This window comes from Aspergillus saccharolyticus (assembly GCF_003184585.1).
Source record: "Aspergillus saccharolyticus JOP 1030-1 unplaced genomic scaffold BP01scaffold_17, whole genome shotgun sequence".
In the NCBI taxonomy this organism is placed as follows: Eukaryota; Fungi; Ascomycota; class Eurotiomycetes; order Eurotiales; family Aspergillaceae; genus Aspergillus; species Aspergillus saccharolyticus.
In genome coordinates, this window is record NW_020290627.1 from 241,706 (window position 1) to 255,604 (window position 13,899).

Genomic DNA, 13,899 nt, shown 5'->3' on the forward strand with positions numbered 1-13,899 from the left:
TGATGCAATAATTAATGCCAGGCACGGTTCTCATGCCGCTACCGCTACTGACCGCCCGAGACTAATGTAGTTGCTGGTCAAGGAAAGTGGTCCGTGCAGTGGAAATCTTTCCGGAGGCCGCTTCCCTCGCAGAAAAAAAAAGTTGGCAGGCTTCACAGATCGGTACGCTCAACCAAGGCTACAACTCTTTAGACTACATATTTGTCCCCAATATGTCGGCTATCGGATCTCTTGTTTTCTGTACAGATTGTGGCTCCTTGCTAGATGGCTCAATTGGAGACACGAGCAAGATCCTAGTCTGCGATATCTGTGGAGCTAAGAATAAAGGTAAGACGGTTCAAATCAGGCCAATACACCATGTCACTAACAACTTTTCTCCTGTATGCTAGACACCGTCCCCCAAACAATTGTATCCGAATCCAAACCCAGTGCTTTTCCGTCGTCCCTGAGGGCAAAGCGATCCGCCGTTCAGACTTTGACAGCGGAAGATAGAAAGACGGAAGCTCTTACCCAGCACACCTGCGTCAAGTGCGGTAGAAAGGAAATGTACTTCACGACCGTGCAATTGCGCAGTGCAGACGAAGGAAGTACAGTATTTTTAAGATGTGTTTGTGGTCACAAGTCAGCAATATCCCCTCCTTGCCCATTGCAGACGTTCATGTTCATTGACCAATTTCTACAGGGAAACGCAGAACAACTAAAAAGCGAAAATCATGACGTCTATTTTTTGGCCCGCATTTGTACATCTATGAGGCATGAAAGCAACTATTTACCCGACATTGTAATATATTTGTTCGCATAATTCATCAATCAAGCAGATACCGCAGCAGGGACCGCCGAATCTGGCACCAGGGCGTATTCGACTTCCCCGCTCTTCTCGAATTCCGCCATATCAAGCGCCACAATGATGCTGTCTCTTACCACCTGCTCCGGATCGTTCAAGAACTTCTTCAATGTATCCTCGACGCCCTCCACATCGCCCAAACTGCCAAGAGCTTCGGCGGCTTCATGTCGCACCATACCCATCTCTGTCTGGTCGCTGAGCGTCTCCGTAAGACAAGGCACGGAGGCAGGATGGCATAGTTGACCGAAGACGAATGCGACCTCGTGACGGAAAAGAGCAGAAGGATCCTTGAGACCCTTGGCCAAGGCCTCGACGGCCTGGACAGCCGTGGGCAAATCCGGAGGCGAGGCAAGATCGCGCAGGGCAAACATGGCGCGGTATCTCTGGAACAGAGGAAGTTTCGTGTCGAGCAGGGTCTTCTCCAGTTCGGGAATGGAAGGTTGTTCGGCGGCCATGGGAAGTGGCGGGGCCGGGTCGATGGAAGTGAAGTCACTATTTTCCAATTAGCACATTGAATACATTTCTAGTATCATTTGAAGTATCATCTGAAGCTTCGTAGGCATACCTAGGCTTCAACTTCTCAGCCTTCCTCTCCTCAGAGTTCTCCCAGATGATACGGTCCACCGCGATGTCGCAAGTTTCGCGGACAACATCAAGCTCCTTCTCATCATCTCTTAGGGCCTTGAGGATCTCGAGACTGTCCTCGTAACCGAGAGCACCGAGAGCTTCCGCAGCCTCGTGGCGGCACATGGCGTCTTCTTCCGTATCCTTCAGGACCTGCTGGAGGTACGAGACGGCATCAGGGTTGCGGGTCTGACCGAGACAGTAAGCCAGCTCATGCTTCAGGAGAGCCGACTTGGAGGAGAAACCAGCGGCGATGGCTTGGATGGCGGGCAGGGTCTTTTCAGTGGGAGGCTGCAGGCAAGCGAGGTACTTGAGAGAGAAAAGGGCGCGGAACCGGCGAGCGAGGGGCTCGGACTCAGAAGTAAGAACTTTGCGCAGGGTGAGGACTGTCTCATCAACGCCGTTCACATTATCGGTAGCAGCAGAAGACATGGTGATTATGAATTAAATATCGTATTAGTGACCGGAAAAGGAGGGATTTTGGCGAAGGAGAAGATCATGAAAGAGAGAGATGGGACAATTTTTCCTACGATCTTATCACCACCTGATAATAAATTTTAGGTGGGGGGGCGGGGTACCACAGGCCGTGGGCTAGGCGTCTTTTGCTTTAAAATCTCTCCAAGCCACCCACCACCACTACTCCCGGATCGAAACGTGCCGGTAGGCACCATCCTTCAGCTGCAGCGGGACAGATCTTATCTCTGCTTATGCATGAGGAATGCAAACAGAAAGGATAGCTCCGACTCGACCACCAAAATTAGTTGAGGTTCAGTAAGTTGTAGTTCCATGCAGATAATTTGATATATCTGCGCTCGGATGCAACAGCACTGTACGCACACGCCAAGGCACCAAATACTCGTAGTATTCTGAAGCGTGCCAAGACTCAAATCCAGGATTTCCAGCAGTAACCAGTGACCCAGTCATTGCCTGCCATGACTTTGCATATTAATTGTATGTTGTATATGGGTAGAGAGTTTCCACCATGGCAAAAACGATGGTGTTGCGCTCATCGATTGTAATATCTCATATTATATGCATCTAAGTATGGTTTCGCTGAGCTGGAGTTTGCTTAGATGCCCCTTACGATAGTAGCTTATGCTTGGTTTCCAGTTGGTTTATGCTAGATGCATTGCCAGTTCAATGAAATAAATTCTAAAGACGATTGGACGTCCAAGATGAAATGTGTCAGAAACAATGACTGCGATTCAAGAATAACATATACTAGCATATTATAGGGCTCATTTCCTCAATCACAATGCTCATCTGGCTCGGAAAAATCCATATCAGTGTGTTGCTTGACCCTTCACCGCTGATGTATCATCAGGGATCCGTCTAAACGCCCCACCCCGAGCCTGTTCTATGAGTTTAGGGGATATCAATCCCCGCCTTATATGATCTCTCTCTGTGACGTGGGGACCTGAAAAGTGTCGGACACAAGCCGGGGCCTTGAATGTGTAGAAGATTGAAGTGTTGAACATTGTAATCGATCTCCAAGCATAATTCAGAACTAGAACAAAAGCCTGTACTTATGTACACGAGACACGGCGGAAAACTCGATTTATTTGGTCTTGATATGCTTGAGCTTCTTGGGCTCGTGGAGGAAGTTGTTGGCGTAAGACTTAGGAACAAACCGGCGCTCATTGGGCTCCTGGACGAAGTACTCGTAGCCTTGCTTCTGGGCGAACAGGATGGCGTCCTCCTTGGTCTTGAACTTGAGGTTGGTACCCTGCATGCAGTCGGCGGAGGATTGCCAGCCCATCAATGGGTTCTCCCACCGATGACCCTTCTGCAAGATATCCCAATCCATTCTCCAGTGGTGGCCGTGCCAGGTTCCTGACTGAGTAGCGGGCTTCGTGGGGCGGTAAATGCTATTTCACATTAGCGCACTAGAATTTGAGGACCGGCTAAATCACCTACCGAACGGTACGAGCCTGCAGATCGGTGGGAGCGCCAGACAGGACAGCAGCAGCGACGGTATCACCGGGCTCGCTACCATCCATAACGCGCTTGGGCACGGGGGAGAAGTTCCTATTGTCGTTAGTCGACCCATTGCCTCCCGTGTCGCGTAGAGAGATCTCACGAAGTGGCGTGGTCAATGGTAGCCTCGTAATCAGGCTGATGACGAGCCATTGCCTGGGAAGGGCTCTCCTTGCGGATCAATGTGCTGTCTTTGTGAGGGATGGTCGGGGCATCAGCAGGGCTGGTGTTGACGGAGCCGTCGGCGGTGGATACGAAACGGGCATTGACAGGTGCGGTGAGCCTGCCGGCACGAAGGCAGGCAAATCTTCCTGCTCTTGCAAGCGACATTATGGGTATGTATGGTTTGTGGGTGGACAGGTGAAGGAGCAGCTGCGGGAGAGCAATTGCAGAGTGAGGTATGCGGCGAGTGCCGGTCGTTCAGACAAACCCGAATTAGGACTAGCGCGATAATGAGGCTCCCTGCGTTAGGAACCGCTCATCCGACAACCCGCTTTCTGTTGGCACTTCTCTCTTCTCCCCGTCAGTATTCATTGTCCTAGTTAACCTGCTAGCGTCAAGGTAAGTCGACTATTCCGCGACTGGCCTATAGTCAATTATGCACCTCTGAATTGCGATGGAAGATTTTTCTGACGCGATCCTGGCTAGATCCTTCAAGATGAGCTACATCGCCCGCCGCGGTCTTTCGACCCTCATCCCTCCCAAGGTAAGACCCGACTGAACACAATCAGAAAACAATATGATGATGAGGTAAGAGGGATGCTAATCAGTTTTTAGATCGCTTCCCCCAACGTGAGATACCCTGCCACCCCGTGTTCTGCCATTCTCTTGAGAACCTGCCTCGAGGAGCAATCTCTTTTTTGCCCCGGTCACCTCGGCTCAAGCACCAGCACAACCCTTCCTCGTCACCATAGCTAACAAATTGAAAAGGCGATCGGTGCCGCCAAGGATGCTGCCCGCATGGACCGTGTCGTGAACTTCTACGCCAGACTTCCTCGCGGTCCCGCCCCTGAGGTCAAGCCCACTGGCCTCATTGGACGTTACCAGGCTCGTTATTTCACCGGAAAGAACCAGTCTGCTACTCGTACGTGATGGCCACACTTGATTTGTGCAATGCAGACTCAAGCTTACCATTTGACCTATAGCCTTCATCCACGCCATTGCCGGTATCCTCCTCCTCGGCTACAGCATGGAGTACTACTTCCACCTCCGTATGTCTTCTGATGAACACTGAATGATCATGCGCACTAACAGCAGCGCAGGCCACCACAAGAACCACCCCCACTAAGCGATTGGTGTTTGGTTAATCTGATGGGCGAGGATTTGTGTATATACCACACCCTCTACAATGAAGACAATGTAGAACATCACTTGAAATTCATGTGCTATACAATTACTGAGCCATTATCTCTAGAAACTTAGCACTACCAAGTAATCTTCTGCATTAATCCTTTCGGTGTATCGTCTGTCATTGAGCCTCGGTTGTGGGCAGCTTAGATTGCTTGTGTCGATAGACAAAGATAACTTGGACAGATAGCAATTGGCGCTGTAGCACAGACTGCGTGGAACAATTTTCAAATTACATGTCAGACACGACGACTCAAATAGAGAGAGACCTTGCTTTGCTCTTACTTTCAAGATCGCTAGCTGATTAGTCGTTTATTTAACCCTGTGGCTTAGCAAATAGCTCTACTTGGACACGCTTCAACCTCCACGAATTTGGCTAAGGGAGCTACGTCCTGGCATGCAAGTCTAAAAATCTCCCAGGTGGTCGCATTGCATTGCGCCTGAAAGGCATTGGGCAATGATGCGCCAATGGTGTTCTGGATCGAGCATCTCTCGACTTGTGGTCGAAAACCAGCCTTACTATCTTAACCTCTCCTCGTCGATGGACCAATCTCGGTATATTGACTCCGTACAGTCTGGAACAGCTTCATCAGGGATCCATGCACGAATCATATCGGTTTAAGAACAGCCAAATGTTGGTACCAACAGCAAATTCTCCAAACCTTGATGTCATCAAGAACGAATTTTGGTCTCCTGCAGATGAGGGAAAACGGCTTGGGCGACTGCACAGCCACAGGTCGCCAGAAATGATGGGATGCAGGTTGGTCACAGCTGAAGCGGCTCAAGTTGGGCCAACAGACTACATTATCTGCGTTGTGTCGCAACGAGATCTCCTCTCTAACACACTCTTGGAGCGAACAATAGGTGCCCCGGCATGAGGCTCTACGGAGCGGCGTGAACCGGGACGAAAGAAAGCGGAGGAGCAAGGCGTAGGCCGAGGCGCCGAAGGCAGAGGAGAGGGTGAACAAAAACAAGGCGCTTGACACCATATTCCAGTTTTGGTCCTTTGCAGGTACGAGGTCAATCAGAAGGATTCTGTATCTTTTCAAAGCTGAATGTAGCAACAGCAAGCAGCAGAACGTTGCATCTGTCAGCCACCAGCTGGTGTTACAGAAGGTTTGGGATATCCGTTTTCTCCACTACCTTATCCTAACTTACGTTTTGACCGTACGGAGTTTGAAGCCATGTCTCTTCACCGACTCAGATCTGACCCTTTCCCAAATGTCTTCCTTATTACTACATAGCACTTAACGGGGGCGCAGCAGGCCAGGAGACAATTAGTATTTTCGGACAGAAAGAGGGGTTGTTGAACGATGCAGCTGAAAGAGCCCGGGACTTGTGCCTTTCCTCTCATCCTTTCGGCCTTCTCCGACCATTTCAGTCAATTTCAGGAGTTATTTGAACCAGGGACGACAGTGAAGCGGTGCTCGCGCTCAGGGCAACATCATCCTAGTCTCGGATCCTGAGCGCCTCACTTCCGTATAGAAGCTTTCGCATACTCTCGGAGATATAGTCTGGGGTTTTAACTATGCAGCCGGGTTGTGCTTCGCTTCTTGGATTGAGCTTGGAAAGTACTACACGGTGTCCTTTCATCATCTGTTGAACAGAAATCATGTAATGTATAGTCTGAAGGTAATAATGGCCTATCTTCTGTAACCTACCTTTGCCCAGGTTGCACAAGGATCTGGATGTTGTGACTCCGTTGTCGAGAGACAGCAATGGCAACCTTTGGCAGTGGCAGAAAGTCAACCATGCAGAGAGAGCGAAGGTGATTGAGTGAGTGGCTTGATGCTAGTTGGCTGGAACCTCTACTGTACCTGACAACGATCAATCAATACTAGGTAGCTTAAGCCTTGCGGCTGCGCAAAGCCATCGATTGCTTTTTCAAGGAAGTGCCAGAAGATACACAGGCATTGGCTTATACGAACATCTGCCTATCAAGGTACATATTGCTTTCTCCGAATGACCACTAGTCGGGCGTTGCTGCGGGCAAGGCTCTGGCATAGCCTGGGTAGAAGAAAAGAAATTGAGTCCTCACTTGCACATAGCCACGCAACGTCATAGCATTGAGTCTTGCTCGTCGGAAATTTCGCATACGCTTTTTCGCGAGGGAGAGAAGAGCAGCGAAACTGATCATTACCTCACTAGACTTGCTCGAAATAGTGATGCCTTAAATAGGACAGACTACCCCCCCCCAGATCAAGATGTTTAGTACGACCTGACGGACCTCTTGACTTCTTTTGGCCCTACCAAAAGATACTACATCTCTTCTGGTGGAAACAACCTACTAGTAGTTTTACTGTACTCGTGACCCTAATTTACTTTTGAGGTGCCAGAATCTATCTGTTGTTGCTTGTTTAAGAATTTTGGCTCTCATTTACTTAAGTGCCTTTCCATTATTTAGTCGAATTAAGTGTCTCATAGGTCACTCTGACCAAGGTTCAATTGTCTCTCAATTGCAATTGCGCCAACAACCTTCTTTGCGGACATGGATAATGATCCGAGCACTAACGGTGCTTGGTATAACTTGCACTTTACACTCCCCGACTACCAGCCCCAAACGAGTCATGGCCATCTCATGCCTACCATACCCCAAGAAATCCATTCAGTGGTTCGTATCTCAGTCCGGAGAATCTACCGTACCTCAATCTAACTTCGATGTTCAGCAACAAAGTCCTTCATCGATTAACTCTTTCGGGTCTCCTTCCATCAGTCTCAGTCCCGCTGACGATGTCCTTCATCACGAACTGGACATCCCTCTCTTTCCAAATGATTCCACTAGTTCCCAAGCTGGACTTCAAACTCCATTTTACAACGGATTTTCTGCAACCAACTCAGGAAATGACCATACCGTTCACGGCCCACTTTACTCTTACTCCGCGCCTGCTCTTCAGTCCTCGAGTGAGCTCTATCAGGACGAGCTCAAACTCGCCGTGGAACACCTCGTTAATACGGTTCGATTGAGCGTTGTGAAGTGCCAAGTTCCTCAGTTACACGACGCAAAAGACCTATTGCGAGTCACTTTGCACAAGCTAGATCGACTCATTCAAGAGCAGATCGATCTTTCTCAGAGCCTAGCCGACACTGGTTCCAGAGCCAGCAAGTTTATCTGCTTGCTCTGCGTTAGTGGACAGCGCAAGCTTTACAACAATCGCCCTTCTTTCAGGCGTCATGTTGCAGATGAGCATTATCCTCGGTTTATCTATCGTTGTCTCGATGACACGTGCGCGTGGAAGACTAGAAGGAAAGACAAGGTGCATTTGCACTTGAGAAACAATCACGGCTTTCAATGGCGAGCTACACGCGAGCAAATCAACCTAGTCGAGACTAGGGTGCCCCCGCCACGTGCATGCGGTCAGTGTAGACAGCCTGTGGATTCTTGGGAAGGGTACTTCAAGTGCGTATCAGAGCATTGTCGCGTGGCAGGAACTGGCTCGGCAAGCACCAGTGCGAGCCAAAGTCGGCGCAATAGTGATGATCGTGGGCAGGGCAGTGGTGGTCCGGGCAACAATGAATCTCAATACCCTGGGATTAGCTTCGGACCAAGCAATGACCAAGCTCCATCAGCCTCTGGGAACGGAGAAAATACCTTCTTCGGCACGGGGTATCATAACAGACAGTACGTCAATCCAATGACCTATCGCGGAAAAAGCTCAGCGCCAGCGACTCCCCACAATACGAACTCAGGCATCGTCTCTGATGCTGATGTATCTCGACCTCTAGGCTTTGAGGACTCACTTTTGAAAGAAACCAGATGTCATGGACCAACAAGCCTTATGACTCACCATCGGGCAATGGTGAAGGGGGTCAATTCAGCCACGTGTTGTCGAGACACTGCGAGACAAGTCTCTGGTCCTCAAGAGTCTCAACCCAGCAAATGTAGGACTGAGGATTCCAACAAAAGGGAATATCCAGAAGGACCGCCACAGAGCAAGCTTCTTTCCAGACAGGTAGAGAAGCTCCGCCGAGAACAATCTGAGGGTCAGCCAGAGAAGCCGGAAAATAAGTGCACTGCTTGTGGGCACGTCTTTGACTTATGTCCTCGCTGCCGCCAATCCAAACCACTTTCCGGAACCTGCCATCAATGTGCAGATCAGATCTGCCATATAACAGGCTTTAAAGAGGTAGAGAGTTGTCGAAGTAGCAACTGGGCTTCTGACGTAGATGGCCAGCATACTCTGATAAATCCTGTCTCTGGTGCAACTTCGTCGCTACCATCAGCAAAATCATTGTTGAGGTCTGGGGCTCCTGGCCGCACTATGAAGTCCCTTGAAAGATCTGAAAAGTTCTTATCTGAAGGAGTCTCATCAGTGAGCCATGAGCTCGTTGACTCTTCACAGTCCGGCGAAGCCAAGCCGGATGGTCAAAATCACGAACATTGCACTCCGCAGCAGCGGTCTTTCTTGAAGGCAATACCTTCGATTGATACTAACGTGGCAATCTCGGCCAAGATACCTGCGGCAAAGGAGCTCGCAGCTAATCTGCATACTCAAGAAATGTGTCTATCAGCAAAAATGCATGAACTACCGATATCGGCCCCAGCACCTACGCCACCCAAGTACGTTGTAGGTCAAGCGACGAAGTCATTTCTGGTTTTCGTTCAACAACTGGTATCATTCAAAGACGAGAGGGCAGAAATCCGACTCACCTTCGTGCATACCACCTCAAAAGACACCACGAATCTATCATATATCAAATCATGCAATGCTGGGTGTGATGTACAACTCTCCATCTGGAATAGTCCTATACGGTATAGTGCGCCTAGAATTCCATGCCCGTGGATCATGGAGGGATTCATATGCTGAATATCCTGTAGAAAAGTACACGAGCAAGGCACTTTCATCAAACCGATGGCTCTCGATATCACACGCCGCTCTCGGATCAGGCTATGCAGCCCGTCTATACGAGAGTCGAGCTCTCCTTGTTGGGCCAAAGAGCGAGCTACTCGAAAGAAAGGCACAGCCATGTTGCGATCACGCCTCCACATAGTTGATGAACTGCTTGCCCTTCGCGCAACGACCATCAAGCGACGAACTAAGCGAAAGTGCCTGACTGATAGGGCTCCTACAGCTGGGGACCCTGATCTTTTGACAGCCTGTGCCTGTCCTGATTTGGCAAATTCGGAGGAGGTGGTCTCCACGCTACTCGATGCGGTCATGATGTTAGACACTTTCGTAATAGTGATCATCATATCGGTGTGGATAGCGACTGTTGTACCGGACACTGAAGGACAGCGGGAACTTATGCTCGTCATGTGGTCGTACATTATAAGATTCTCAAGGGCACACCAGTCGGTCTACGGTTACAGAGCTGATAGCATGGCTGCCGATGGGCGTCCGTGGTGCATCGGAATTGGTCACTATTGGTATTGTCATGCGCTGCTGTGGTTTCACCACATTTTCCCACGTGTCACACTATACGTGTGTATCTTCGTGGTCCAACATTTGAGGATCATATAGTTTCGTAAATAGTTCTCTGATTATTGTGACGAATTGAGACCATTAAATGGACAATCCAAAGCACAGCAAAAGATAGAGTATAAGTTAAACGATGGACGTGGCTCCGGGGATAGGAGTTAAAAAGGCAATCTCCACCCAAGACGGGATGACATAACCATAACCATAACCGACCGGGCCGTCTTAACTATCGATAAGCGTCGGTCAGCATTGAGCAAACAACATTCCCCCCTCCAGCATGGGCCAAACCGCGGCTTGCCCTCAAAAGTAGTACTAACCAACTTGCTGGCCAATTGGGGTTCTGTGGCTTGTCTTGCTCTAATCGACGGCTGATTCGTTTGACTGGAGGCGTCTGTTATGAGACCTGCTATCTTTTTGCTGTCCACCCAACTCCCTCCCGCTTGTGGCTGATAATGAGCTCACCTGGTTCGCCCCCCGCTGCTGGCGGCGGCCCCCCCGGATCCTCTCCTCCCTTCCAAGAAGGATGGTTTCCAACTCAGGAATGGCTCGAGTTAGACGAAGATGAGCTTGGAGACATGGACTATGAGCCCAACGATACTGACGAAAGAGACGACGATTCCGATATCGAGCCGTATGATGAGGACGACAACGACGACTTAGATCACATCGATGCCGATGATCCTCATTTCAGTACTGCTCCCTCTCACTCCATTGCTTCTGTGCATTTTGTTGAGATGAGCCTTCTGTTTCTATAGCTTAACTGACTTCTTCCTGCCTCGCTGCTTTAGATTCTCAACTACACTTAGGCAATATACAAATCGAATTCGCCATGGATGAGCCCCATGCTAACAATAATGGTGGTGGGGAGACCCAAGGCGGTAGACAAAACAGAGGTAGACTCACACCCTGCTCCTAGGTTCGCTTGGTCAGAACTCACCTATGACTACAGTGTCTGCGGCACGGTTGCTAAATTTACTTGCTTCCAACGGCTTGCGGCATATACTACATTACAATGGACTGCACGAGGCTTCACCTGGAGACGATGCGGATGAAGACTATGAATTCGGCTTCTTTGGATATCGTCGACGACCACGACGATCAGGCCAAAGCCAACTGCCAAAAGTTCCCAGCGATGAGGGCCAGCTATTAATGGGCTCGGGTGACTTTGGACGCAACACGAACTACGTCGATCGACTCAAACGGCGGAACCAGGCTCTTGCTTCGAAGGTCATGTGGCGGGAACTGGGAGTCAACCTGACTGGGACAAATAGGCAGGACATTCGGTCGATGGCTCAGGTGATTTTCTCGGGTGGATATAAGATAAGACCTGTATGTTGACCATAATCTTATAGGGACTCATCCCCAGCGCAGTGGCGGATAAAGTCATTCACTTCGACTCTCGCTGTTACTCAGGCCAGTTCTCAGACGACGGGAACTTTTTCTTCTGTTGTGCTCAGGACTTCAAGGTCCGAATGTACGACACATCTAATCCCTTTGAGTGGAAATACTACAAGACGGTGACCTATCCATTCGGACAATGGACTATCACCGACGCGAGCTTGAGTCCGGATAACAAATTTCTAGCATATACCTCAATTCGAAATCTTGTTTGTCTTGCACCCACTGATCCGGCTGATGAAGCAGAGCCAGCTGTTTTGGATCTATCTTCAATACCTGGAAGACGACGGATGCGTTTCAACGGGAACTCTCACTTTGGTGTACGCTCAAGCACCCCTACCTCTTGATGACGTTGTACGTACTCACCCTGCTATAGATTTGGTCAATCCGGTTCTCGGGCGACGGTCGCGAGATCGTGGCGGGCACGTCCGATCAATCCGTTATAGTCTATGACCTTGAAACACGCCAGTCGGTGTTGCGGTTACAGAACCACGAAGACGACGTCAACGCCGTTTGCTTTGGTGACCAATCTTCGCCTCACATTATCTATTCCGGATCCGATGACTCGACCCTTAGGGTTTGGGATAGACGCTCCATGGGCGACGGGCGCGAAGCCGGAGTGTTTATGGGACATACAGAAGGACTGACCTACGTTGACAGCAAAGGCGACGGACGTTACGTGTTGTCAAACGGCAAAGACCAGACGATGAAGCTCTGGGATCTGAGAAAAATGATGACTACAGCGAAGTTCGACACGATCGATTTCAATAATTTCACTACAGGTTTTGATTACCGATTCGAGACCTACCCTGATGACTATTATGACCCTCATCCACACGATTGTTCGGTCGTTACATACCGCGGTCATCGGGTCCTCAAAACGTTGATCCGCTGTCATTTCTCGCCTCCCGACAGTACCAACTCACGGTACGTCTATAGCGGAAGCGAGGATGGCAAGGTGTATGTGTATAACATGGATGCGACGCTGGCGGGGATAATTGATGTAGGGCAAGCCACCCACAATTCGCGCCCGCTGGACCCAGATATGTCGACTGCTGCATATGAGATACGTAGCAGCCGCAGCGACGTGCTGTGGAAGACATGTGTTCGAGATGCAAGTTGGCATCCGAGCTGTCCAGTCATGGCAGGTAGGTCATACATTGATGTCTATTGCCTATGACTCGTTGGGAATCAAGCTAATGGTATTATTCGCTAGCGACGTCATGGAATGGCTGGGGTCTGTCTACCGGCACTTGCACCTTGCACACCTGGAATGATGGTGCCAGTTCCGACGAAGGATCGCCTTTCTTAGGCAAGAATTACGATTCGAAATTGAAGCCGGTGCCGGAATTTGATGATTTTAAACAGACGATGGCGGCAATGACTCGAAGTCGGCCTGTTCAGAGATCTCGCCTGGATGATGAACTCGCATACGAATTATGGTAAATTCATCCTGAGGTATAGTATGTCAAATAGAAGAAGATAGGCTCTCTACGTCATCTTGAAGATGTTGTTTCGCCTCATATTGGAGCTCATGGGATCGTCTGGAAAAGCGAGTGTGCCTCGACACGTAATCCACGAAGCACAGATAGGATATCCAGTAGCTAGTCTACTGCTTATTACATAGGATATATTACCTGGTTGGTAGGAGGTTATAGAATATACTAAAGATAATATCTTGAAGTATGGATTAGCCGTGTTGAAACACCTCCTTTTTGCATCGACGAGATTCAGAAAACACCGACTAGGTATTGATTCCAACTACCTAATAATCGACGCGCGATCGACAGATGGAGGAGGAATCCTGGGGTCCGGAGGAATACATCAGCCGCTCCGGGGGGAAGACGGAAGCTCCACTTCTGCGCCATCGAGACCGCCCGTAGTGAAAGCAAGCAACGCAAGCAACGCAAGCAACGCAAGCAACGCAAGCAAAGCAGGCTCGAAGCAACAGCCCGGCCGGTCTTCCTTCCTCTCTCTCTCTCTCTTCCCTTCTTCTCCCTCTGCAACTACTTTTCCCATTCTATCGCGCGCTCCACCTACCATCTTTCTTTGGACACGTCTCAAGGCATCCTTTTTCCTTTCTCTAATTCCCTCTTCGCTCTCGATTCCCTTTCCCAGCTCAAATTCCCCTTTCTTCTGTCTCCTCTCACTTGGTTTTCTCGCCACCCTGTGAATCGCCATATCAACTCGGTGTCGCAACGATACTAGGGAACTACCAACCCTCACGCGCAAGTCGTTTCAGTGGGCCTCCTGAGTCATATCGGCGTACTCAGGGACTTGAACCGGAAGATC

The 13,899-nt window shown here is 49.7% G+C and overlaps 6 protein-coding genes across 6 annotated transcripts; 4 read left to right on the forward strand and 2 right to left on the reverse strand.

The window, feature by feature from the left end:
- Positions 1-117: 117 nt before the first annotated feature.
- BP01DRAFT_60171 (DNA-directed RNA polymerase I core subunit RPA12) lies at positions 118-803 on the forward strand. The gene is made up of 3 exons (XM_025579964.1): positions 118-327; positions 390-621; positions 683-803. Exons 1-3 carry the CDS (start codon positions 213-215, stop codon positions 699-701), a joined length of 366 nt encoding a protein of 121 aa, XP_025430871.1. The 5' UTR covers positions 118-212; the 3' UTR covers positions 702-803.
- On the reverse strand, positions 724-2,023 carry BP01DRAFT_357245 (deoxyhypusine monooxygenase). Its single transcript, XM_025575157.1, has 2 exons — positions 1,410-2,023; positions 724-1,336 (listed from the first exon to the last, which is right to left on the reverse strand). Exons 1-2 carry the CDS (start codon positions 1,898-1,900, stop codon positions 811-813), a joined length of 1,017 nt encoding a protein of 338 aa, XP_025430872.1. The 5' UTR covers positions 1,901-2,023; the 3' UTR covers positions 724-810.
- Positions 2,024-2,652: 629 nt separating this feature from the next.
- Positions 2,653-3,818, reverse strand: BP01DRAFT_341603 (ETC complex I subunit). Its single transcript, XM_025573451.1, has 3 exons — positions 3,549-3,818; positions 3,386-3,496; positions 2,653-3,336 (listed from the first exon to the last, which is right to left on the reverse strand). The coding sequence occupies exons 1-3, from the start codon at positions 3,773-3,775 to the stop codon at positions 3,027-3,029; spliced, it is 648 nt and encodes a 215-aa protein (XP_025430873.1). The 5' UTR covers positions 3,776-3,818; the 3' UTR covers positions 2,653-3,026.
- A 163-nt stretch (positions 3,819-3,981) lies between these two features.
- Positions 3,982-5,102, forward strand: BP01DRAFT_392220 (F1F0 ATP synthase subunit f). Its single transcript, XM_025578133.1, has 7 exons — positions 3,982-4,006; positions 4,094-4,151; positions 4,223-4,237; positions 4,376-4,529; positions 4,591-4,656; positions 4,708-4,804; positions 4,860-5,102. Exons 2-6 carry the CDS (start codon positions 4,104-4,106, stop codon positions 4,731-4,733), a joined length of 309 nt encoding a protein of 102 aa, XP_025430874.1. The 5' UTR covers positions 3,982-4,006; positions 4,094-4,103; the 3' UTR covers positions 4,734-4,804; positions 4,860-5,102.
- A 2,257-nt stretch (positions 5,103-7,359) lies between these two features.
- On the forward strand, positions 7,360-10,251 carry BP01DRAFT_399438 (putative C2H2 zinc finger domain protein; the record flags this gene model as incomplete). The annotated part of the gene is made up of 2 exons (XM_025578553.1): positions 7,360-9,350; positions 9,609-10,251. The coding sequence occupies 2 exons, from the start codon at positions 7,360-7,362 to the stop codon at positions 10,249-10,251; spliced, it is 2,634 nt and encodes an 877-aa protein (XP_025430875.1).
- A 227-nt stretch (positions 10,252-10,478) lies between these two features.
- BP01DRAFT_320188 (WD40 repeat domain-containing protein) lies at positions 10,479-13,258 on the forward strand. The gene is made up of 6 exons (XM_025572686.1): positions 10,479-10,899; positions 10,998-11,102; positions 11,159-11,505; positions 11,562-11,927; positions 11,984-12,755; positions 12,824-13,258. The coding sequence occupies exons 1-6, from the start codon at positions 10,662-10,664 to the stop codon at positions 13,051-13,053; spliced, it is 2,058 nt and encodes a 685-aa protein (XP_025430876.1). The 5' UTR covers positions 10,479-10,661; the 3' UTR covers positions 13,054-13,258.
- The last annotated feature ends 641 nt before the right edge of the window (positions 13,259-13,899 follow it).

Excerpts from the sequence above, each read along its gene's own strand:
- BP01DRAFT_60171 (XM_025579964.1), top strand. The coding sequence starts at position 213 with ATGTCGGCTATCGGATCTCTTGTTTTCTGTACAGATTGTGGCTCCTTG. Across the intron at positions 328-389 it reads CTGTGGAGCTAAGAATAAAG|ACACCGTCCCCCAAACAATT; the intron begins GTAAGACGGTTC and ends CCTGTATGCTAG.
- BP01DRAFT_392220 (XM_025578133.1), top strand. The coding sequence starts at position 4,104 with ATGAGCTACATCGCCCGCCGCGGTCTTTCGACCCTCATCCCTCCCAAG. Across the intron at positions 4,530-4,590 it reads AAAGAACCAGTCTGCTACTC|CCTTCATCCACGCCATTGCC; the intron begins GTACGTGATGGC and ends TTTGACCTATAG. Across the intron at positions 4,657-4,707 it reads GGAGTACTACTTCCACCTCC|GCCACCACAAGAACCACCCC; the intron begins GTATGTCTTCTG and ends ACAGCAGCGCAG.
- BP01DRAFT_320188 (XM_025572686.1), top strand. The coding sequence starts at position 10,662 with ATGAGCTCACCTGGTTCGCCCCCCGCTGCTGGCGGCGGCCCCCCCGGA. Across the intron at positions 10,900-10,997 it reads TGCCGATGATCCTCATTTCA|ATTCTCAACTACACTTAGGC; the intron begins GTACTGCTCCCT and ends TCGCTGCTTTAG. Across the intron at positions 11,103-11,158 it reads AGGCGGTAGACAAAACAGAG|TGTCTGCGGCACGGTTGCTA; the intron begins GTAGACTCACAC and ends CTATGACTACAG.
- BP01DRAFT_357245 (XM_025575157.1), bottom strand. The coding sequence starts at position 1,900 with ATGTCTTCTGCTGCTACCGATAATGTGAACGGCGTTGATGAGACAGTC. Across the intron at positions 1,337-1,409 it reads GCTGAGAAGTTGAAGCCTAG|TGACTTCACTTCCATCGACC; the intron begins GTATGCCTACGA and ends ATTGGAAAATAG.
- BP01DRAFT_341603 (XM_025573451.1), bottom strand. The coding sequence starts at position 3,775 with ATGTCGCTTGCAAGAGCAGGAAGATTTGCCTGCCTTCGTGCCGGCAGG. Across the intron at positions 3,497-3,548 it reads ACCATTGACCACGCCACTTC|GAACTTCTCCCCCGTGCCCA; the intron begins GTGAGATCTCTC and ends TAACGACAATAG. Across the intron at positions 3,337-3,385 it reads CTGCAGGCTCGTACCGTTCG|CATTTACCGCCCCACGAAGC; the intron begins GTAGGTGATTTA and ends AATGTGAAATAG.